The following is a 25,019-nucleotide window of genomic DNA, read 5'->3' as shown; positions in this document are numbered from 1 at the left end:
GGGCTGCGAGCACACATTGCTGGCTCACAGTCAGTTTTCCATCCACTAATACCCCCAAGTCCTTCTCCGCAGGGCTGCTCTCCATCCACTCATCACCCAGACTGTATTTGTGCTTGGGATTGCCCTGACCCATGTGCAGGACCTTGCACTTGGCCTTGTTCAACTTCATGAGGTTTGCACAGCCTCGCCTCACCTCTCCAGCCTGTTGAGGTCCCTCTGGATGACATCCCTTCCCTCAGCGTGTTGGCCGCACCACACAGCTTGGTGTTGTCAGCAAATTGCTGAGTGTGCACTCAATCCCACTGTCCATGTCACCAACAAAGATGTTAAATAGCACTAGTCCCAGTATCGACCCCAGTATTGAGGACTATGGTACAATGAAGACAGATTTCACCGACTATATTCCTTTGCATTAGCACACAGAAGACACACTTGCTTGAGGATTCACATAGTCTTGATTTTAGTAATGATGTGAAAAGTAAGACGTAACAACCTCCTAACACCAAGTATTGATTCCCAGTCAAGGAAAAAAAAAGACAAAGGAGGATTAGAATTAACAAGAAATTCATTACAGTTCAGAGAAAAATCTATCCTGACAGACAAAATGAAGAAAAGAACAACTTCCCAATAGCTAGAAGCAGATCACTTGATATGACCTCCCTTTCACACCATTCAAAAAAAAAAAAAAAATCAAAATCACAAAGAAGACAGCACATAAGAATATACAACTACCAAATCTAGATTACAAGGGTATTTATGACGACTTTTCCTTTAATATTTTTGAAGGTTATAATCAAAAAGGTTAGAGCAGCCACTGAATCTATTCCAGAACTACTTTACTGTTGTGCAGTTCATTAAGAAAATTACTGAAGTAAGTCAACCTAGCAATGTGAACCCGTACTACCTCAAGATACCTGGAAGACACTGTTGAAATTAAAGACATAACCTAGTAAGTGCAGGGTCACAATATAGTATCAACTTCTGATGCTGTATCACTGTACTCTGGCTTTTTTTGTGTGTGTGTTGGTTTTGCTGTGCCTTTTTTTTTTTTTTTTTTTAAATCCACAGATTCACAGAATACCATGAAAACAAACAAATAAAATCATAATCATACAGAAGTATCTCAAACTGAGATAACCTAAACCGAAGATGTGTATAAGCAGTCATATATACCTCAACTGAATTCCCAGGCGTTTGTGCCATCCTTCACTTCCACTGCTTTCAATCTTTCAGAGTACTTTGTGTGCGACAAAAGAACAAACACCAATATGAATTTTACCCATCCATTCTATCACACTGCTGTGCTCTTAGTTCAACATGAATTTATTTCATTACCATGTCCTGTCAGGGCAAGTAACACTAAGCATGCTGATTACTTTCTAAACAGTTCAGGGAACTGCTTTTGAAGGAGCTAACTCATCCTCCATGATTTAATATGTCCCCCTGCCTTCAAAAGTACACTGATTTTAAAAAAAAAAAAAAAAACAACAACCAAACCAGTCAAAAAAGTAATTCTTCCCTTTAGCTAAATTATGTAAGAGCACTCTTTATCCTGGATAAAATCTTCTTTTAAGGAGTATTTACCAGTAAAAAAAAAAGTAAATTACCATACATTTCTGCTACGGTATGCTGGCTTCTGTTTTTCTGTAGCCAAACCTTTTTGAGATTCCAGTCTCCTCGGCTTCTCAGAGGTAGTAAGCAATTGTTTCACTATCTTAGATAGTGACACTGAAAACATGCCTCATTTCATAGAATTGCACACTTTCAAATAAATTACCCTGTCACCTCCCCAAGAGTATCAGTCATCTAATAAGACTGACATCGTAACACAGTAGATCCAATCAACAACCATCCCCACGTTCCTGCAAAGTACTTCAGTTTATCTTCACCTTAGAATGGAAATCTTCAGTTGCCTGAAAAAATCAATTTGGTCTTTGCTTCACGTTGTATAATTTAAGATTTCTTAAACTGTAACATTTCCAAACCACCAACTGCATTTTCAGCCCTCAGTAATTACCTCTCCCATTCCCCGAGATTCTAGGGCAAGAGCTTGAAAGTCATGATTCATCTCATCCACAGATCGGACCTGTAGGGAGAAAAACAAAAGAGCGATCCATTAATCAAATGTATTTTTGAAAGTTGAGTCTGTAATACTTCACAAGATTTTTGACAACTGAAAACACACACAAAATTTGCTACTCAGTCTAGACTGAACATGAGTTTAGATTTCATGAACAGATACAGTTAGTGACTAATTTAATGAAACCATGCTAATATAATAGCATGCAAGAAATTCTGAGAGACTTAAAAATTATCTTCGTATATCTGGATGGATATCACTCACTACGGAAACAATGACCAACATTACATTTGCAACAAATGCAAAAAAGTGAAATTGCAGATTTGGACATATTCTTCGGAAAAGAGCTGTTGGGATGCAGTGTTACTGAGTACACTTAGCAGCAAACAAAGAAAAACTCGCAAGACAGATCACAAAAGCTATTAGTGACATGTTGCTTTTAAAATCTAGTAACTAGAATGATCACAATTTCTCATGGTTTCTTCCAGGAAACAGCACTCTTCCTTCTCTGTGTGTTCTTTTTTTCTATGTGGTAAATATGAAAGATATATTACTAAAGCAAGAGTTGTTGCAGCAATAATACACCTCATTTTCCATGACATGCAGACACAATGAACTGGGTGCCTTCTTTCCTGAGAAAACAGTTTCTAAAAAGAATTTTTAAAGCCATGAGAGCTTGGAAAAACAAATTAAAAAAGGGAAATTCAGATTTGTTTCTACCCTTCCCTTGTACCTCAACAATGAGATGCAGCTGGGTAGAATGGTAAAGTTACTCAAGTTCAAAGTAAAATTTAAGTTTCCCTCCCTGTATCAGTCTCTCCCAAGGATTAAGTTTCACCTAGACATTAACAAATACAACAAAATGAAGTTACTGCATACAGCTGGTAACACATTAAGATCACTTTTCAAAATACCCTCAAATATCAGGCAAAGAAACAATCTTGCACTTTTAACATTCTGGCCCAAACAGCTTTTCCAATTCTTTCTTAGAGTTGGAAGAGGGTTAACTACCTGTCGATAGACTCTCTATTCTCAGAATTCTACTCTCAAAATATTGCTATTGCCCCATAATCACTATAAGCCATTAACTCCTGAGGTTGAGTGTCTCTGTACTTTTGAGGAAGCACTTTCACAGCTCAAAGAAATATTCCCTCAGAAAAAACAATATTTTAATTAAGATGGATTCTGAAACCAATTCCCAACAATTTCAGTGAGCTACTGAAGAGCAAATTTAGTTTCACTGTGAATTAAAGGGGGGAGGCAGGAGGAAGGAAATCAGCATCCTGGCCTTTTTAAATGTCAGCATCACTGGAAAGTCAATTAGGTTGATTTTATTATTTTAAAAACTGAAATCAGAATTTCATGTATCCTTAAAAAAAGCTAAAGACATTTTTTTCCAAATGAATTAAAAAATCTATCATTTATAATTTATATGAAAGAAGCTCTTTTTTATTAGCTCCAAGGGATAATAAAATATTTGTGCATGCACACAGAAGAAATTCACTGTAGAAGAGGAATTATTTAGAAAGAAAAATCAGGAATTCCAATTTTGAAGACTTCTGAATTTGAACATTACAGTTTCTAAAAACAGAATTTATTCTGTATATGGTTAGGAGATTTGATTATCTTACCATAAGCCACCACCCGTGCTGAAGTTGTGCACTTTAGTTTCAATTACAGTCAAACAGTATTCTAGGTACTTCTGTCTCAAAAGGTGGTTATGCTCTAACAGTATCTCTAAAAAAAAAATTTGTAGCTAAAGCTTGCCAAACTATATTTACAAGAAACACTACCCAAATCACTCTTAGATAAAAAACAACCAGTCTTGAAAGACATGCAAGTTTTCAGTTGTGGGTTTTTGGTTGGGTTTTCTTTGTTTTTTTTTTTTTTTTGTTTGTTTGTTTGGTTTTGGTTTGGGTTTTTTTTTTTTGTTTGTTTGTTGGTTGGTTTTTTTGGTGTTTGGGTTCATTGTTTTCTTAGGGTTTTTTTTAAATTGGTGGTGGTGGTTTTGTTTTGGTTTTTTTGTGCTGTAAGACCAAATGCTTATTTTTCACAATCCAGCAAAGTTCAAAAACATGGCCACACACATTTCCAAGTCTGTAAGAAATGACAATCCAAGAATCAGGGTAATACCACAGCTAACTCCTTTTTTTCCTGAGCACTTCAGAGTCAACTCTAAGAAACGGACTTTTTCTGAAACTGCAAATAAACTTTAGTACACTGAATACTGATTTTTCTTACTGGCCCCTTTCTTACAAACATGAAATTTAAGTTACTGTTATCTACTACTAGCAGTAGCAACAGACATAATACAGATATTGAATACATGTTTCATAGATGAGTTTACAGATTGGAGGAAATACAGGCAGCGTGAATGTCTTCTGAAGATCTCCCTTCTTCAATGTTAGCCCTGTCACTACAACAAAAGAAAACATCCAGAATGACAACAACAAAGCTAGATGTACTACATATAAAGACATGACCTGTCCCCAGAGGAAAAGCTTTGGTTAGGATCATCTGTACTACCACAAGTTTTATTTTCTCTAATTCAATGCCAACATTCACCTAATTCATATGCTCCAGAAAAAAATATATTTAACATAAGCTTTTTTAACCTCAAATTCAGAACATTAAAAAAAGAATTTCTCTATTTTCATTCATTCCCTGTCATGTGGAATAATTCATACATCAAGAGAGGCCTACAGCACATACTGCTCAACGTTTACAATTTTTTCCTAGTTTTGGTTGATTACATATTTTCTCTTGTTTTCTTCTCCCCCGACAATCAGCCTGAAGACTCCTCTTTCTCCATTTACCACCTACCTGCTTTGGGGATTAGTTGCTAGATCTAATCTTAGTTTTCAGGAGTTGAATGCTAATAGCCTTTCCAACTAAGAGAAGCAGGAAATGGTTCCACACTTCTGATACACATCAGATCATTCCACAGGGCCCCCAAATTATGCACAAATGGGTACTACACACGAAAGAAGTCTTTTAAGTATAACAATTTCTCACGCACTGCTGTTAAATAGAACCGTTTAAGTGTATCCATGAACTTTTCCCCTTTGACATACTGATAGCAAATTCTAATGTTTTTCCCCTTCCACAGAAACTGGATACAACGTGCCAGCATGTATTAGTCCATTTTTCATCACAGCATTAGAAATGAGATTTTAACAAGAGTAAAAATAAAATTATATTCTTTTTTAGTAAACTCTTTCTTCTTAAAGTTTACACCCTCTCTTCTCTTGAAATTCACAAAACTATTTTAAATCTAGTCCTACGCAAAAACCTCTTTACTCTGTCAAAACTCCCAGTTAAGAGTAGTTATCTCATTTCTTTCTGTATTTCACTACTGCTTCACACTATGCCCACAAGACAATCCTCAACACTGAATGCTGCAATGTTCAACCAATAAATTGAGTTCATGACAGAGCTGAGCACATCTAGCCAGCTAATGATGAATAGGACAGTCCTTCCATCCTTCCCCCAGCAGCTTTTACCACTCCCCTCGCAATGAAATTGGTAATCATCAAGTAACATGTTTGATTCAGAAGGGTTTTTTCCTTCTTTTTCCATGCATGAGAATTTCACCAGATCAGAATCATAGAATGGTTTGAGTTGGAAGGGACCTTAAAGATTGTCTAGTTCCAACCCCCTTGCCATGGGCAGAGACATCATCTACCTGCCTAAAACACCACAGGGGTGAGACCACTAGATCTGACATGGGGAACTCAACAAGGAGAAACTGGTCTGGAGCAATGTGGAGTAGGAGTACTTGCTTAGTGGCAGCTAAATTCAGGACAGAATTCAGGAGGTGGACTGTTGACTGGATAGTCATCTAGGATTACCACAAGAAACACTGCTTAAAATATAATATCTGTTCCTGGAATCTAGGCACCTAGATCCAGATCTACCAAGTACTCTCGCCAAAAACCTTGAATCCTGTCAGAAATAAGCTTCTAACCATTTTCTTGCAAAAGCAAAAATCAGCACCTTCTTTGAAAAAAAGACTTGGAGAAAAAGAACAGAACAACCACCAAAGAAAAAAGCTACTGACTTCATTTTATAAATCAAAAGCGGTTAAACCAGCTAACCAGAAAGCAGTACAGATACTTTTCCCTGCATGAAGAAATTCCAAATCTCATCCTACCCCTCCCAGGTGAAAAGTCTAACCTCCCTGACAAAGAAAAGAAGAATGACACCTTTTGAAGTTACCGTACCAGGGCATAAATTCAATACAAACCACTTGGCAATTATAGTGACTGGAAAGAAAAGGAAGTTTCTGTTCACATCGTAAACACTTGAGCCTTTTCCTTTATTTTACTATACGCTTTAATGCAAAATACCTGTAGTAGTTTTCTACAGGGGTGGCTCTTCTGCAACATTTATTGTTTTATGTATGATATGGTAGAGGTTTAGAATTATTAGTGAGGTTGAAACTAATTTAAGAGCACTAAAATGGCTATATTTTAAAACACAATACATAAACACTGTCTTGTAAAGCCATGCCAGACACTTGACTATGTATACAAAAAGCTCATTCAACATTTCAGATAGGTAGCCAGCAAGAAAGTTCTAAATATTTTAATACAAATTAAAATGTTATACAGAAATCTAGTAGAGATTTATAACAAAGAACAACAGGGGAAAGCTATATAACAAGCCTAAACTGCAAATCCTCAAACCTCTATTATCAAATATAGTAGTTCAGTGCTGTATAAAGAGGTTTCTCCTCTAAAACATTTTGCCAAATTACCAAAAATTTCCTTATTTTGATTTAGAAGATAGCACATCCAAATAAAAAAAAGCTGCTCAGCAGCTGAACTGGCAACTACTAGAGTCACAACTGAACTATGTTTTGTACACGTTACTTGCAAAATACTAAATATTTTGTGTAACGTTTTAAGAAAACAAGGCATTTGTTTGATTAAAGCTGCCTTTGGCTAGACATATCTTCCTTTACCTCTTTGAGGCATCAAGGAACCAAAAGTTCACTTACTGCTAAATTGGTTAATAAAACCTGCTGCCCCTAGTAATTCGAAGTCTACAGGTATGTTGTGTTTTGAAGAGGTGACATTTTTTGAGCACCATATGTAGCTGTATTGCAACTGCAGACTTAACTAAATACTCTGAAATGGAGCAGTCCAACCTCCTTAAGCAGTCCAAACAAGCATTTCTGTCAAAACACCTAAGCACAACCAATTTAGTGTCCTAACACACAATTCCACAGTTACAATGTCAAAAGCAAAACATCTTCCCCCAATAAGTATTTAACAATTTTAATTGCATTAAAAAAATAGTGTTATAAAACCAGCTCAAACTTCTTGCAGGCAAGTGAAATAATTCTTCAGTCTCTGTATCTTAGGCTTCTTAGCTCATATTCTGAGACCGAGCTATACGTTTGCACGCTATGTCCCTTAATAAATTCAAATGCTCTAACAAAAACAAATTTAGTTTGTCAATCCAGCCAGCCTGGCTCAGCAATCACTCTAGATCTTGATGTTCTTCTATTTCCTTGTGAACTTTGTATTGTAAGTTTGAGAAGCAATCCTACCAGAACCAAGGACACTAACAATGAAAAAAATTAAAATAGGAGATTTCAAGTTAGGATTTCTGCAAGATGTAGCAAGGCGGGGGGGCGAGGGGGAATAAAATATCTACTCAGCAAAAACACTGCCCACTCTGCTGAAAAAGCCACATCACAATGGCGCAAGGTGATCGTAAAGAGCTCACACTTGTATACACAACACTGACTAAGTTTTTGCTTGTTTTCTTTTCAATAGGACTATCAGTAATCTGGAAGGATGCCCAGAGGAAAAAGGAATTTCCTAGGTTTTTATCAACAGCAAAGATAGATAGATAGATATAATTATGCTGCAGAGCACCTCAAAAATCACTGCCAAGTTTGGAAATTATGTATCTACTTGCAACAGACCATACAGAGAGAGCACAACAGGACACCACCTCCCATGAAGAAAAGCAGAGGAAAATGACAGACATCTCACCACCTGTTTCAGAGGTATGTGATGGTTCACTGGCCTGACGAGATTCAGGAACCTTGGGTTCTGTTCTCAGCTAGAGAATGAAACATGGTCTAGGAAATAGTTAATTGCACTCATTCTTCCCAGACATGAACTCTTCCACCACACATGAAATTTCTCTCTCCCTTGCACAGGCTTTCATGCCTGTCTTCCCACCCAACAGGTTTAAGCTTTGCCCCGAGTGGCAGAACTGTTAGCACAAGTTTTTCTAAACTACTGTCAGGCGTCCTCAAATTTAGGATTTTAAACCCTATAGTCAAATAATGGCAGAACTACCAGCCTCAAATAAATGAATAATAATGTGTCTGTACTGAAACCAGATTTTATAACAGTTATGATGTTTGCTCTATTTGAAGAGCTAAAGCGATGTATTCAAGCATAAGTAGGGCACTAAATAACTTTGCAGGTTTCTCAACAAAGTCTTTTAATCATGTAAGAAACTATCCACTCAAAAGACTTTCTAAGAAATGTACAGAACAGGAAGTCAGGGTGACACATTGCAGATATTTTCAAAATAAAAGTCTAGAGAAGAGACAGTTGATAAAAATTTTATATATAATTTTACAAAATAAACTCAAATACCATAAAAATTTGTCCAATTTTTCTAAACAGGAAGTTACTTTTAAAATTTTAATTAAAACAATTGATTAATATTTATCCATATATTTTTTAGCTCATTATTTAAAAGACCTACAAGAAAAGGTATTTCTTCAGAATGGGGGCCAACTGGTCCTTTACTGTATGTAAATCGAACTGAAGAACTGTCTTTTGTATAACAAAACGTACAGGTTTAATCTTCAATGTGAAACAGTTTAGGTGCAATCCCATCTAGTTTGGCAAGATTAACCTTCCCCTTACTGCAGTCTCAGACATGCGTGTATTACTCTGCATCTCTCACTTCAATGCTCCTGTACACATATACCACAAACAAAAGAGGAAGACACCAAATATATTCAGAAGTTTGAAAACAAAGCTGTGAAATGAAATTTGAGTTGCAGTTCTTGTCTAAGCATGCTTATTATTTAATCGGTGCCAATTCCTTAATATATGTACATATCTTTTTTGTCTAATTTAAAAAACCTACTCTTTTCTTGTTAAGCTAGTCAGTTAGCATAATCCTCCTGTAACAGAGTAGTAAGTGCTATTGGTGATGTAACAGAAGTTTAGAGGAATTAATGAGAAATTTCTAACCATTATAGTTCCATTCTACACTGACAGACTTTGTCAGTAATAACACTATACAGCTATTCCTATAAGGAAGCGTGACATTCATTTGCTGCATTGCTGCTCTGAGACATCAGCCCTCATTACTTCATCATTAGCTCTTATTCAAACCCTTTTTTTAGTAAGTTTATAAACTTAACAAAAAATTTGAGTGCTCTCTAGGCAATAAGCTATTAAAAATAGGGTTAAAACTTTGCCTCTTCTGAAGATGAAAACTCTGTATAAACCCAAAACTTATCTACACACAAGCAGGAACTAGGGACAATTTATCTCAATATATATTGTAATGATTAATGAAACATAACTTCCATTTTAACAGACAACAAGCTTTTCTTAAATGTGTTAACAAGAATTGGAACAATCAGAATGTACAGGCCTAGAATCAAGTAAAAATTTCCATAAATTATCTTTCTACATTGCAGTCAAGACTTTTGTTTTGCTGATGTGTTTTCTTTAGATAGCTAAATTATTTTCACTTTTTGCTACCAGAGAATCTGAAACCGAGTATCTCCTCCCCCACCCAAAAAGTAAAAAACAAGCTTTAAATTTATATTTTTAAAATTATGTATTTTTTAATACCACCTTAAAAAGAATGTGATTTTAAGGAATCCCATCGTACATAACTGATTTATAAACAATATAATTTATACCAAGACAAGTATTTTGTACATACATATATATATACATACTTCTTCCCCCCCCCCCCCCCCCCCCCTTCTTAAAAGTGGGGCTGAGGAAATGGCAAGTCAGCCAGAATTTCCAGGAAATCGTTTCATTTTGTGCTACTGTAGCACTGAAATCAGAAAAGTTCCTCCTATCCCCAGCAATACTGGATATATAGCAATCCCCTTCAGAGCATTTACTTTCATTTTCTTTACTCCTGAATATGGCAGATGCATTTATCATAACATTCATTCTTCAAGGATATAGTTTTCAGGAACACTACATGCAAAAGCTGAAGTTCCACCAGTAATTCTCCTACCTAGAAGTTTCTAACATCGTGACTTCTCCCTCACAATCCAGTACCCTTGGAACCAGTTGTGTTGTGGTTTTTTATTCTTCCTCTAGCAGGCAAGAGGAACCTGGGGAATACCAACACGGTCTGATATTCTCGAAGCAGGTGCTAAAACCAGAAATACAGAAATGGAACTGCCTAGTTTTCAGGCCATGAATTGAATTGCGTGTGGATAATACAAACAAGAAATTCAGAATTTTTAGACTTCTCACTCCACTACTAATAACGAGTTACTCTAAAGAAAGCTGCTGGTAAAACACACAACTTCTCTGTATCACCACCATAAAATGCCAGTGAAATACACCAAAGTTTCAAATGTATGCCAGCCTACTTCAAAATCTATCTTGATTCTTTGAGCCTTTAAACTCTGCACAACCTCAAGGACAGCAAAAGAATGTTAAAGCATGTTTATTTAAATGTATTTTTAAATTGCCATAGGGAAGCATATGTGTTTTATACTTTATCTGTCTACAGCAGGGGAATGGACACTTAAAGAAGCTGCTGTTATCAATTTTTTCAGCTGTTTTCGAAGGATCGAATATAGACAATATGTGTGTTTAAACTAACTGTAGATTTCTACAATTACCTAAAAGCTGAAGAAAACAGCCAACTGTAAATAAAACTAAAGAAACTACTTCAAACTAAAGAAACTACTTCAATAAGCCTCATTCCCAAGTCAGTAAGAGCAGCAACTTAGCCTTGGACATTAATATCATTAAATGTTGGCCAGCATAGTCCTTCAGAGGAAGTAAAAAAAAGTCTAAAACAACATCAAAGACTTTGTTTCCAGTAGCTTAATCTTCACCAAAGTAGGCTATATGCAATTCAAATTGAAGTAATGTAAGCTTTGTAACAAAAATTAGTTCAAAGATTGGCATTAACAGATCTGTGTTACAATGGATTTAAAACCAAGTTTTTAAACCTTTTCACTTAAGAAGCCAAAAAAATTAAGATCACTTCGATGTAAAAGCATCTATCTGCATATAAACAGCAGAAATTAGGGTAGGCAGAAACAGTAACTGTGGACAAAAAGACCCACAAATGTTTCAATTACTATCTAACAAAATATAAGGAGGTGATCTTACAAGCAAAATTTCCATTAGATATCTAAATTCCAGAGAAAAAGCTTTCAACTATTCCATTACTTCCAGAGATGCAAGGGCCCCCATCACCCTGACTTTAATGTAAGCTGTACCAAATCAAGGTCGTTGAGAAAACTAAATGTAGCTCCTCCACGCAATAAAGCGGTGTCATACATTTTCATAAACCCTAGTTTTAATCACATGAAAAAAAGAAAGCAAACTACATTCTAAACCTGCAGATAACTTAGATTAAGCAAAATAAATAATCCACATTTAAAATATTTTTATTTTCTTGACACCTTGAATAACAGAAGAAAGAAAATATGAAGAAACCTACTGCAAATGTGAAATGGCCGAATGACTATACGCAGCCATCTTTTCCTGACCACCTTTTCCTGGACATCTACGCAAAACTGTCCTAGAAGGCCTAAACCAAGTTTTAGCTTTGGTACATAACTCCACAGTCACATAATAATCATGTTTGGAATGAGGCCTCACTCATAATCCCACCTAGAACCTGGAGGACAGCAGAATAAAATGAAAAGAAACTTCAACTGGCTCCGTAAGCAGCCAGCTCTGGTCTCTGGTTCCCGGTATGTTGGGCTCCACAGTGCACAAATATGCGCTGGCTGCTTCCAGCCCACGTTACCTCCAGAAGCATTTGCTACCATTCAGATTTACACCACTGTCGATAATTCCTCGCAGACCTGAACCAATTCTGCATAGAGAATTACTGCTGCAAAAGTACAGAGGATAATTTATCTCTATGTAAATCAAAGATAAAGGTAACGCACAGCTGACCACATGCTGTTTTGTTGAGAAGCCAACTGCTCAATAAGCACTGAGTACGAAGGACTCTGCTTCAAAGAGCTCTCAGTCTAAGCATAAAGCAAGTGACAAAGATTGACAGAATGAGACACTGAATTGGTAAAGTACGAATAAAGTAGTCGTTCACATTAAGATGCTCAACAATGCATGAGTGCCAGGTATTTGGAGACATCAAGAAAATGTAAAGACTAATTCAAAGAGTACGTCAGAAAGGGTGAAAACTTAAAGACCAACTCAAGAAGTATGTCAAAGCACAAAAAAAGCTGAAGAAAGCAGAGGCACGCTTGTGAATATACTTAAACACACAACTAACACAATTCACAAAGAGGGGGTAGCATGTCACAATTTGACAGCATGAGACAATATGCAGTGGGTGGGAAATGGTCAAGTATCTCACAAGCTAAAACTATCAGCTGCAGCTCAAAATGTTGGTGAAAGGGTCAGAAACTATACAGATGCCACAACACAGCAAGTGTGATTAAGGAAGGGTCTCTGAAAAGAGAAACTACATGAAATAAACTTGTTTGCACAAGTCAGGTGACTGCAACTACTCTCCTTGTCCTGACAAGAGATAACCTTAAGATACCTATTCCATGCATAAGTGAAACTATTAGAAATACAAATCAAGTATCTGCAAAATTAAACACTGACATTTTCTTCTCTCTAGCTAGGGAACTGATTTCAAGTGTATCACAGAAGATTTCTTAATGTTTTCCTTCCAGTTAAATTACATGAAAACACCTTGCAGAATGTAACAAAAAATTCCTTCTTAGCTATTTCAAATCAAAGAGGGGGAAAGACAGACAAGTTACCTCTTTCCAGTTACGTCTGCTGCCAGAACTGAGAGTCACAAGCAGGTAATATGGTGATGTCTCAAGTACACAGGTTGCAAGACATTTAGATTTTTTTTTTTTAAACACACAAGAAGCCACAACCTTAAAATTCACCTGAAAAACTTATGATACTTGCCCCATGACGGAAAAATCTCACCAAGTACTTATTAAACAAGCTTGTTCTAACAGGGCATACAACATTTTTCAAAACAGGATTCAAATGCCCTCCCCCCAGCTCTCCTCTAACCACAATGGAAACTCTTTCAAGTCTAAGATTTCTTTTCCTAGTTTATGAGGCTTGAAAAATTTTACTAATTTACAAGTTTGAAAAGCTGCTTAAATCATACATTTGACATTCATAATCTATGTTTCTAGTTAAGTGGAGCTAAATGTTACTGTGATTAATTGAAGAAAATAGCAAAATAAAAATTTAAAACCACCGCAAACTTAAACACTTTAACAAAAGTCCCTAAAGTATCTGTTTATGAAAGTTATTTTGAAAGCTCTTTAGAAGTTGTATCTCACAATTATACTTTATTTTTAAACTTAAGTAAAAGTTGCAAACAGTTAGGAAATCAAAAAACATGGACTGCAAGCTCACTTAAGACTTCTAGGGACAGTTTTAAGTAGAATCTATAAAAGGAAGAACTAATGATTCAGGAAATGCAACTCCCACTGTAAGGTCAGGAAACGGATTATGTTGTTCCCAGTTTGAATGCTGAGATTATGTTCATTGTTCCAAGGGATAGCTACATGACTGTGAGGTCTCATATGGGAAAATTATTTCCCAATTTCCATTGCACAAACATATTAGCATATCTTATTTGAACAACAAACAAAATCTTATTGTTTAAAATCAAGGCAAAATTTTCACTAGAAATTGTCCATTTTATCCTGGAGGCAACAATGTTAAACATTTGCACATTTTATAACAGCCACACATTTTCTCATGGCTATATTAATTCTAATATATCCCCATGGAAGTCATGCTTAATACTTGCAGAATCCAATACACAGAGCTTCTCCTTGGTACCAGAGAAGTGCTAAAAAGCTCTTGAACTCAGTAAAACTCTTTCCTTTGTTCTCTCCATCCCCCCAAAAAAGGATTTTTCTTTGTTACAGCAGCTATTCACAAAACTTCTCCAGAAGTTCGTAAATTATAACACAAATGAGTTACAGCAACTGCAGCTCAACCAAAGCTTTGTGCAAAGACAGAATTTATATTCTTTTGTTTATAGCTTCGCTATCCTTTGGATGCTTTGAAAAGGCTGCTACAAACAGCATTTCTCTTCCATTCTTTTGCTTATCAATGGCTTCTTCAGGTTCTGACAAAGGCTCTGGTAAACCTAGCTGCAGGACTAACGTTTTCACCATCAGTTCTTACCTTTTTCCCTCTACTAGAGGCAGAGCGCAAAGAAGCAGAAAACAACATGTTAAAAATCATAACCGGATGCATTTAGCTTAAACTGCTGAAGTACTTAAGTACCTTCACCACAAGGGAGGGAAGTAAACAGGGCAGACAGGGGAGAAGACAGGACAAATAGCTTGGACAATATCACACTGCTGTAGCTCTTCACTTGAGCACGTGGGAAGAACATTTGCAAGTACTCTAACATCCAAGAAAATATATCCTGAGCTTCCCAAAAACCTCATCTCTGTAATTCTGAATATTATGGACTGACTGCTAATCACTAAACCTTTGTATCCTAGCCAATTCGTCATTATAGAAGTGATGTGAATTAATGACAAACAGATCACTAACTTATCTGCAGCCCCATGGGGATAATAAGAAAATGATGAGGCCACAGTGGACAGTGGTGTTCCTCAGATCTGCTATCAAAGAGCCTGAAACGCTTTTCTGGCCTTGAGGTAAAGAAACAGAAATGTCAAAACACCAAACGAGATAGTTTTTTACTTAGTTCATTAGCTTTTATAACTCTTTTGAATATGAAATATTTTAAAGGAGGATGAATGAGACCCAGGAATGGTTATTTCTCAATTAAGTTCACACTTAATCTTGTCAGTCAGTGACTAGGATGGTCACTACTGTTTTAGTATGAAAGGTGACAACAGCGGTCTCCTGACTCAACAATCTGGCTTTGACATCCTGTATTGAGGAGTTGTGCATGCATTACCTTTCAGCTGAGCATCAAAAGATTTTTTGGATATAATCTCCCACATGAATGCATGCTTCTCTAGCCTCTGCCCTCTTTCATGCTGCCAATTATTCTGTATAGCCTCCCCCTCTGCCAGCAAAGTAGTTCAACTTTCCAAAGTTTTTGCCATGAGTAACTGTTGTCCATCACTTTCATTTTATGTTGTTACAGCCAAAGCTACCATAGAACAACACAGAAGGAATGTGAATGTTAACAATATCATGCCTCGTGTCTATCACAATATATATATATAAATCACAATATATATATATTATATTATATATTATATATATATAATATATAACAATATCGTGTCTCTTATTCCGAAACATTCTATGAGCCAGTGATACTAGTTTTGCGTCAGAATGGCTAGTTAATTTAGACACCATGTCAAGCATACACTTACCAAAAAAATTTTTCCATATCAGCTAAGTGTTGAATTCCATTCAACTGTGGTGTATGAACTTCCTGTTCTTCTCTTAAATGTGTGTGGCACCTGAGATTTTTCCATCGCAGTCTTGGTAATTTCCACATCAGCACACATTAAGCCTCAGTACTACCACAGAACTCCAGGATAACCCACTTCATCTTTTCCTGTGCTATCAATGGCCTCTAGTGCTACTGTGTATTACCACTGAGTATTTCAGTTGGAAGAAACCTTTCAATCCAACTGCTTGACCACAACTTAAAGCATGTTATTAACAGCATGAAATGCCTTCCAATTATTGACACTTCACTTATAATTCCCACAGTTGATTTCTCAGTAATCTCTTACAGGGGACACTGACAAGCAACTCTTCAGTCTTTTAACCAGAGTAAAAATTAAATATCCTACTAGACAAATAATTATATTTACTAAAGATGCTGTCTTGCCTTATCCTAAATTTACAATTTTCCATTTTCATATTTCACTTTCTGTACATTTTAAGTTCCTACTGAATCAGTAGGGCTAAAGCTACATTGTCTTCACAAAAAAAAAAACCAGTTTATCTTGTTGTATTTACCTACAACACTTTTTTATTACTTTGGTATTTTCTTACATTCTTTGACTGCACTATGACATGCCAAAATCTATGTAAAATCCCCAATTTTAAGATATGCTTAGATAATGTACGTTGAATCAAAGATTTCAATATCTTCCTTTCTACTTCTTGTATATATATCTATATATATATTCTGTGCAACTGGCTCTAGGTGGTCCCGATTGAGCAGGGTGGTTGGACCTGATGACTTCACAGGACTGCTCCAACCTCAACCATTCTGTGATATTTACCTACTATATCTGCTTCTATTTTCCTTACAATTTTTATCTAAATGCATTTTTTTAAAAAATATCTGTCTTTCATATTATAATCTACAGAGATTGTCTACCCAATACTCACAGAGTATAATTGGAACTAAACTCCTTCCACAGTTTGCATAAATTTAGATTTTAGAAAACTCATTTCTTTAGTACTTCTAACTCTAGAAGTCTGTTCTTTAAAAAAAAGCAGAACAGTAACCTCTGCCATCACAAAATCCCCCAAAACACTTGTACACAGAGAACACTCAAATCAAAGCACTGAAATGGAGAAGTCTCCTGATCTGTACTTGATTTCTGTTAGTTCACACTGCTAAGGAAGAATGGGAGAAGTGAAAAATGTCAGAACATAAAGGCAGTACTGATTACAGTAAGTTGGAAAACACTGTTTTCACACGGGAAACAATGTACAGCAAAGCAAGAGTAGTTTCCCCTTCACTAAATCTTCATAATGTGTAAAACTATTGAAGCACTTAAAAATAAGAGTAGTTCCTTTGCATTCCCAGTTCAAGTTACTAGAAAACACGTATGAGGTTCATAACATCTACCTGCTGGAGGAATTCAGAAATATTTTGATGGACCTAACTGGATTAAACAAAGCTGCTGATTAAGACATGGCTCTGGTTCCCACTGGGGATGGAAAGCAGGTGGCAGAAGAGAGATGTAACTGTTACTCAGCATTTACTTATCTGTGAATAATTTTATCTACATGATTTATCAGCCTTGGGTAATGCTTGTGAAAACCAGCACCGTTGCCTGTATAACAGACTAAACACTGGCAAGGAAAAACCCATCATTTTCATGCTCAGGTAGTGTGTCCAAGTGGACAAGCAGAATATCATAGAATTTTATATTTACAAAACTGCTTTACAGTTTCTGTGTAAGAGTAATACAGAATGTGACAGAGCATGAAGCAGGATGTCAGAGGAAAAGATTTTTCATTGTGCTATGTAGATCAATGTAAGAGGAAGAAAAAAGTAAAAGAATAAAACGACAAGAAAATGCCAAAAAAATGAAAAAAATGAAAAAAAAAGAGAAAAAAACCCAGACATAACAGATAATCCTGCTTTAAAGGTCAGCAAATTTTGTTTATTCACATTTGCTCCTATATTTACCACATTTTTTGAACACACTCCATAAATCCTTGGGCTAGGGAAGGTGCAAAAATTTCCTCAGGGACTTAAGTGTGGCACATTGTAAGAGTCCTAGGGAAAAAAAGCAACTTCTATCTGAAATTCAGAATGAAGTTTTTAAAGAAAAAATTAGGAAGCTGTATCTATTAAGCATTTGAGAGTAAAAGCTTAAAACAGGATTTTTTTTTTCTTCTAGGTTATAATATGCAACAGGAGAAAGTTTGATCTAAAGTTAATTCTACTACTTCTGTTTTACCTGAACAGACTTTTTTTACCTGCAAGCGTAACAAGATTGTGTGCTAAATCCATATTACTTCTCATAAAGCCTACCAGAAGTTAGTCCCTTTTCAAACTAAATCAATTGCTTTGCATAAATTCAAATCTAACGACTTGATGTATTCTGATAAGAAAACAGGTATTCACAAAAATAGGAAATGTTTATATAAGTTAAATGAATAGTTCAAACTGAACATTTCAAAACCATTTTATGCAGTTTCATTTATAATTGCTTTAACAAAATTAACTGTAAGTGTTAGAGTTTGGGTTACTCCAGGCTTTGAAAAACTAACAAGCCACACATATCTTTCTTAAAGATGTGGATTCAACACAAAACACAGGAACTGCTTCAATGAAAAAAAACAACCTACGTACCAAATGATCTATATGAATGCTACCTCCAGCGGGCCAGCAGTGTTTGCTGGAGTAGGCACTCAGCGGCACTCCAACCTGCCTCTGGAAGCAATACCCAGCTGTGGCATTACCCTGACAACATCCACTATGGGGTACCTGGGCACTGGAAGCACTTGACACAGCAGTTGCAGGATGGTATGAAGAGTGTTTCCACCTAAATTGGGCCCTGATGTTGCTCCAACTACTGTTCAAGTTGGGACAACCCCTATTCCAACCCCACTGGCTTCCTAACCAATGTTCACATGCATCATTCCTCTGGTCTCCTGCCAGGCCACTTCATTCATGCCTAGGAAGACACATGAAATGCTCAGTACACACAGAAACCTAAAAAGTCTTGATAACATAAAAGCATATTTTAAAATATGCAGCTCTTTTAATTAGGATTTTTAAAAAGTCCAAGCTATGTAAGAACAATATTAATTGCAAAAATGTTTATTGATTTAAACTTTAAAATTGAAATACCATTACCAAAATAAGCCTCTAGGAGAAATAAAGTACCACAGGTTTTTTTACAATATATTAATATATGTCAGAGTGCATATATTATAAATGCTTGCCCACATTATTTCCTCGCTAAAAACAGTCAAGATATGATTTTGACTTATAATGGCAGAAGTTTCTTTTACAGTATTACTCAGCATGATGTGTAAAACCACTAATTCTGTCATACTGCTTTGTCTGACTTTATACATTTGTAGACTATGTAACAAAGTAGCACAGAAAACTAACTACGCTATCTGAACTCCACCTCATTCTTAGAGGCCAGTCTCAGTTTTTCTTTTGGATGTGTTAAGCTGTGGAAGATTCTAACACAGTAATTGACATGAAGCTTCTCTATCGCACATAACAGTATGTTTTGGGGTTTTCACAAAATAAAGATTTTGGGTTCAGATTAAAATGAAGTTTACCAACTTCGCTTGAAACAAGTATAAAGGGCCACATCAAAAATCCTTCTCCGATATTGACAAAATCCTCTGCAGGAAAAAATACCTGCCCCCAAACACATAATGATCTCCACACATTCTTAATCTACCGTAACTGACCTATTATCATCAATCTTTTAGTATATAAATGGACATATATAAAACCCAAAATACCCCCTACAATCTTAACTAAGTACTTTTTGAGGGGAAAAAACATGAAAATTAATTTTCAAGTTGAAGAAATGTCTCACTTCTCATGCTAAACAAAAGTGTTAAACCCAAACAGTAAAACTGACATATATAGAAAGAAATTTAATTAGAACAGAACACTCAGTTCTGAAGTTGTAGACAAAAGAAACCACAGTTGTCTAATCGTTCTACACAATTCTATCTTTTTCATCTGGCCTTATCGACTACTGAATGTCCAATCTTTAGGGAGACATATAAATAAGATACATGGTAAGAGGATTTTTTTTTTTTTATATACTATCAACCAATCTTGGGTTTGAGTAACACATATGACCTAAAGCTACTTTGTCTTATTATAACTGTTACTGTAAATATTTGCTTATTGTCAAAATAACCTACTAACATCAGTTTTGCAACTTCTTCAAGACTACGTGACTAATTCATCATTGTAGTATGCCTAGAAGTTCAAGCAATATATATCGTAATAAACAGCAAGATACTTGAAAAGTATGAGTCAAAACAGACTTGTTATTTTTAGCTCAACTACACAGTCATCTCCAGGGGGTCTAGTTTTCTATTTGATCAATAAGCACATGTAAAGACTTACGGAACTAAACAGGCCAACCCAGATGTTAAAAATTCACTTCCCCTTGGAAGAGATTTCTGAACAAATTTTGTATGAAACTTCAGACCAGCCACACAAAGGAAAAACGTATATAGCTAGTTCAACACATCACTCGCAATTCTTCCTCAAAATAACATGGATGAAATCTCAGAGCAAAGTTATGAACATAGGTCTGACAACCTTTATTTCCATGAGGATTTCCATGCTGAGAGCTTTATAATGGAAAGACTGACAACGAGACCTACTACCCGAGAGTTTTGCCAACACCTCAACAGCACTGATGAAACAAGAGAGAACCTATCTTAAAATTCTATGACAAATTAAAATTGGAAATAATCAAAATTACAAAATGTATACAAGATTACTTAGTCCGATGTACATACATAAATATATGTTGCAAAAATCTGCCTGTTAGAAAGGCTGCAGATGAGGTATTTAGCAGAGGACTGAGGATCATGTCACCACTCTAAAGTTAGTGGAAATAGATGCATATACAGAACAGCCACTAAAAAAAGTCAAACGTGGATTATTACAGAGATACTTTTGTTACATTTCAGAGTTTTACATTTCTTCCTCTACTCCCAAGATGGTCATCATAACCTCTTCAGACATATTTTTTTCTACTATCTACAACTGTTCTTAAATAGCCATCTTTAGAAAAAAATCTGTTAACCAATAATGAAATATAATCTTTAAAGATATTGCTAGACATGACATCTGGTCTTTATTTGTAAGCTAAACATTTCACATACCAGCTTGAAGAGTTCTTGCCTACCATTCTAAAAACCACAGCAGGTATTCTGAGTGGGATTCAAACTAAATCCTGCTATAAAGTTTTGGTATGCAAGCCGTTACTAAAAAATAAATTTCATACAACTTGTTTGAAATTACACCCAAGCATCTAGAACTATGTTTACATGTGTTGATGTAATTTAAAACTTCTACTACATGACTGTGAAGTGCCTCCAACTTCATTATAAGAAGCACCATGTAACTGGTATTTGTTGTTACAGGAAGAGAAAACAAGCTTTTAAACGCAAGACTTCTTGTCTGAGACAAGAGCCTGGGCACTGGCTTTGTGACAACATTGGAATGGTTGCATTGTGTGGAATAATTAAGACAACAGCCATGTTATGGGTGGGGAAAATTCACATTAAACGAGGCAAGCATTTTTAACTAAATTTACTGAAGAGAAAGAAGATTGATAACTCTCTCACATACCTATACATAAAACACACACAATGTAAAGTAATTATAAAACTTGTCTACTCTATGTAGTGTAGTTCTATGTAGACACGTAGAGGTTTATATTGTTTGCTTTGCAGAGTTTCTACTAGAAACTTTTTTAAAGAAAATACAGTGTACAGAAGATTCCCAACACAGAAAAAATTTAACATTCAAGAGAATTTAGGTTTCTTTTTACTGCTATGGACAGTGAGTTTTTATATAATTCCACATTCAAAAAGCATGAAGACATACAAGCAGGAATTCAAATCATCTACTGGATTACTTGCCTCTGTGTATAAAAACTTGGTCTAATCATTTTGGGGTTTTAGAAACCACTGTACAAAGAAAAAAAAAAGATGAAGTTATCAAGGAGAATCCTTTTAGAAAATTCTATATATTCCAATTATCCAATGCACACTCACATATCATTAAATCAATGGGGAAAAATATCTAGAAGTGAACTAGAAAGTGCAGTTGAAAATCAGATCTAGTTAACAGTATTCAACAAGCTGATGTCCTGTTAGCTGACTTGCCCCAAACACCTGCAATATCTGGCCCAATGAGAACACTGCAAAGAAACACTTGAGCATGCAAATCTTGAGGAAAAAATGTACATAAGGCTTTCGACACGCACTACAATCCTATAGAAGATTTAATATATACTGCCACAGTAAGAGGTATATTCTCATCAAAAACCAGGCGAGTCCAGCTTTTTCAGCCAACTGCTTCTTGCACTATTAGCTCAATCATGATACCAGATACGATTATAATTGCCTCAGCACTGTGTCAATATCCCTAACGTTGAAGAAAAACATTAGGTACTGTAGAAAAAAAGTGCCATTCTGTATTAATGCAGAAAAAACACTATTCAAATAACATGGACTTTCTTACGTGTAATATCCCCATAATAAACTGCAAAATCTGCATTATCAAGCAATTTCTCACATGCATTTGCCTACTAACCATTTTGCTGGGACAAATTCCAAATTTTCAACTCTCTGAACACTTCAGAATACTGTCAGGTGATTTAGTGTCATTTCTACACATATAACCCAAACTACACCACCACTAAATTATCATTTCCCTTTTTATTCGAGTTTCCTTCTCCCGCCTACCTAACATATTTATATTTGCATTGACACAAATTGAGTTGTAGACCAGAGAAAGGTAGACAGTAATTCTCTGATCTTCTCAACAAAACTGCGACTGTTGTTAACATTTGGTTTTAAACCTAGACATAACTAAATATAACAAAACGCTACATTTTAGATGTAAAAATGGTAACACGGGGTAATATTTATATTTTAAACGCATTCATATTCCACATACCTGAAAAGCTATACCATCACCTCACGGTAACTAAAAAGGCTTGATCTCTCAGTTGAGATGCAACAAAGACTTCAGTAAAAGAGAAACCAAAATAAATCTGAAAGTATTTTGTTAGCACACAGCATATAAGCGACAATTAGGCGATATAGGAAGTTTTACCGATTCTCATTTGCAATGACCTATATAGCTCACACACGCCTACATAACTCAGAAAAAAGCATCCCGAAATCAGCTGATACAACCTCTTTATCACATCACATATAAAACATGCTAACATTCTGGTGTTAAGTCATCTTGCTTCCAACATTAAGCCAGAAGAATATAAAGCTTCCCGAGTATATTAATTTTCTCTCAAGGAATTAAGAGTCTGAGGTTATGAAATATACGAAAGAGAACAATGCGAAAAAAAATATCTTTGCATAATAACTGCCAAGGAGATTAAAAACCAAACTGTTAGTTGCGAGCACGATCCACTCAGGGCAGCTGGCATTTTTCTCAACTTTTTGTTATTGTAGTCTGCGCAGACACGTTTGAAGAAAAATTAAAACCTAACACTTCATTGTGTGGTATCAACTACCAAAAGCATTTGGCCTTCTCGCTTCACCCTCAGAAAGCAGACATTATCTTTAAGAGCACTAAAAATAAAATGATACAAGTTTTCACGCTGTCGGTGCATTTAAACAAAGCCCATTTTATCCCAATTCCGCACGCAGGCAATTGTCCGTGGGGCTGCCGAAGCGACGCCCCCACGTCCCCGGCTCCCCCGGCGCCTCGCAGCACTTCGCGGCACCGAAGCCTATTGTAACACCCAGCGCTGCGTCCGCCCCCCCCACGCCTGCCCCAAACTCCCTCGCCCTCACGCGTGTACGCGCCTCTCCCCCCACCTGAGCCCCCGACCGCCTCTGAGGGCCCTGTCGCGTCCCCCCCCGGGCTCCTCTCAGGCCACAACTTCGCCCCCCAAGCGCCGCTGGGACGGGAACTGCTCCCCGAGCCCCCGTTCCCCTCGGCTCGCCGAGAGCACAATGCCGCCCTCCCCTCAGCATCGCCGCCGCCCGCCCCCCTCACACCGCCGCCGCCTCCCCTCACGGCGCTCCCTCCCCACCTCGGCGCCGCTCCCCGGCGAGCCGGGAGGACACAAAGGCGGCGAGGCGCGGGCGGCCGCCGAGCAGGCCCCGCGCCGCCCGGTGACCTGCCACAACATGGCCCCCTCCCGCCCTCCTTCTCCCCTCCCTCTCCTCTCCCCTCCCCTCCCTCGGCGCGCAGCCGAGGCCGGAGACAAAAGGGGGCTGGAGGAAGGGGGGCCCGCCCGCCCGCTCCGCCCGCCCGCGGCCTAGCCAGCGCGGCCCCGGCCCCCGAGGATACTCACGGGCTGGCTGGCGGCGCTGCTCGCTGCGATGGAGCCGGAGCGGGCCCTGGGACACCCCTGCCCGCCCGCCGGCCCGCCGCCCCCCTCCTCCCCCTCCTCCTCCCCCTCCTCCTCCTCCTCCTCCTCCTCCCTCTCGGCGCCTCTCCTTCCTGCCTCCCCTCCCCCCCTTCGGCCGCGAGGGGCTCACAACAACATGGCGGGAGGGCGAGCCCGGCGCGCACGGAGGGAGAGGGACAGCGAGAGCGCGGCAAACCTCCCCCCGCCGCCGCCGCCGCTCGCCCCTGCCGCCGCCACCGCGCACGCGCGCCCCAGCCCGGGAGGAGGCAGCGCCGAGAGGGAGGCGGCGGCCCCCAGCCCCTTCCGCCGCGCACCGCGCATGCGCGTACGCCAGGCGCGCGCCCGCCCGCCCTCCTCCCGCCGCCCCTCAGCGCGGCCGCGCCGGGCGGGCACCGGGAGCCGGGGCCGTTCCCTTCCGCTCCCGCCAAACGAGCCGGTCGAGACAGGGCTTTTGCGGGTTTTTCTTTATTTTCATTTTTCGCTTTCGGGCAGGGGGGGTGGCGGCGGCGGAAGGCGGTGCCTGCCCGAAGGCCTGGGGTTAGGAGACAAAGGGGAAGGCGAGGCCCGTTTTTAGGGGTGCGCGGTGGCTCCTGGAGGCCTCGCTCCCAGCGCCGCCCGCGGAGCAGGTTACCGCGTTTTTACAATAGCGCATCACCGTAGTTATTAATTAACCGCTGTGCCGATAGTTGCTGCGTGATGATGTCGGGAAAAGAGTCAATTATTTCCTTCTCTCGAGAGGGTTAAATATAGGATCTCTGATAGAGCTGGGTGGTTGCTGTTCGTAAATACGATGCTGGATGCTAGTAAACACTGCTAGTGGTATTCAGTAGCCTCACTCAGTACAGGCATAAATTCTTGTTTAGCAGCCCTTGAAAAAGAGGGAGCTCTGCCTGTCAGTGACATTTTAAACGATGGATT

At 38.0% G+C, this 25,019-nt stretch overlaps 1 protein-coding gene across 8 annotated transcripts in view; it reads right to left on the bottom strand.

The window, feature by feature from the left end:
- The window catches only part of PUM2 (pumilio RNA binding family member 2), a 70,240-nt gene extending 46,122 nt beyond the window's left edge, over positions 1-24,118 (bottom strand). For 6 of the 8 annotated variants that reach the window (XM_074895575.1, XM_074895577.1, XM_074895580.1 and 3 more), the window contains exons 1-2: positions 24,045-24,118; positions 2,018-2,086 (exon numbers count right to left, since the gene is read on the bottom strand). In XM_074895575.1, coding sequence (XP_074751676.1) covers positions 2,018-2,068 — 51 coding nt within the window. In that variant the 5' untranslated portion in view covers positions 2,069-2,086; positions 24,045-24,118. Of the gene's footprint in view, positions 1-193; positions 815-2,017; positions 2,087-23,780; positions 23,840-24,044 lie in introns of those variants that run through there. The other 2 variants (XM_074895582.1, XM_074895579.1) reach the window with 2 other exon arrangements.
- Positions 24,119-25,019: the final 901 nt, after the last annotated feature.

The sequence above is a fragment of the Athene noctua genome, chromosome 1 (assembly GCF_965140245.1).
Source record: "Athene noctua chromosome 1, bAthNoc1.hap1.1, whole genome shotgun sequence".
Classification (NCBI taxonomy): Eukaryota; Metazoa; Chordata; class Aves; order Strigiformes; family Strigidae; genus Athene; species Athene noctua.
Note: the sequence above shows the minus strand (reverse complement) of the source record. Positions and strands in the feature narration are given on the sequence as shown.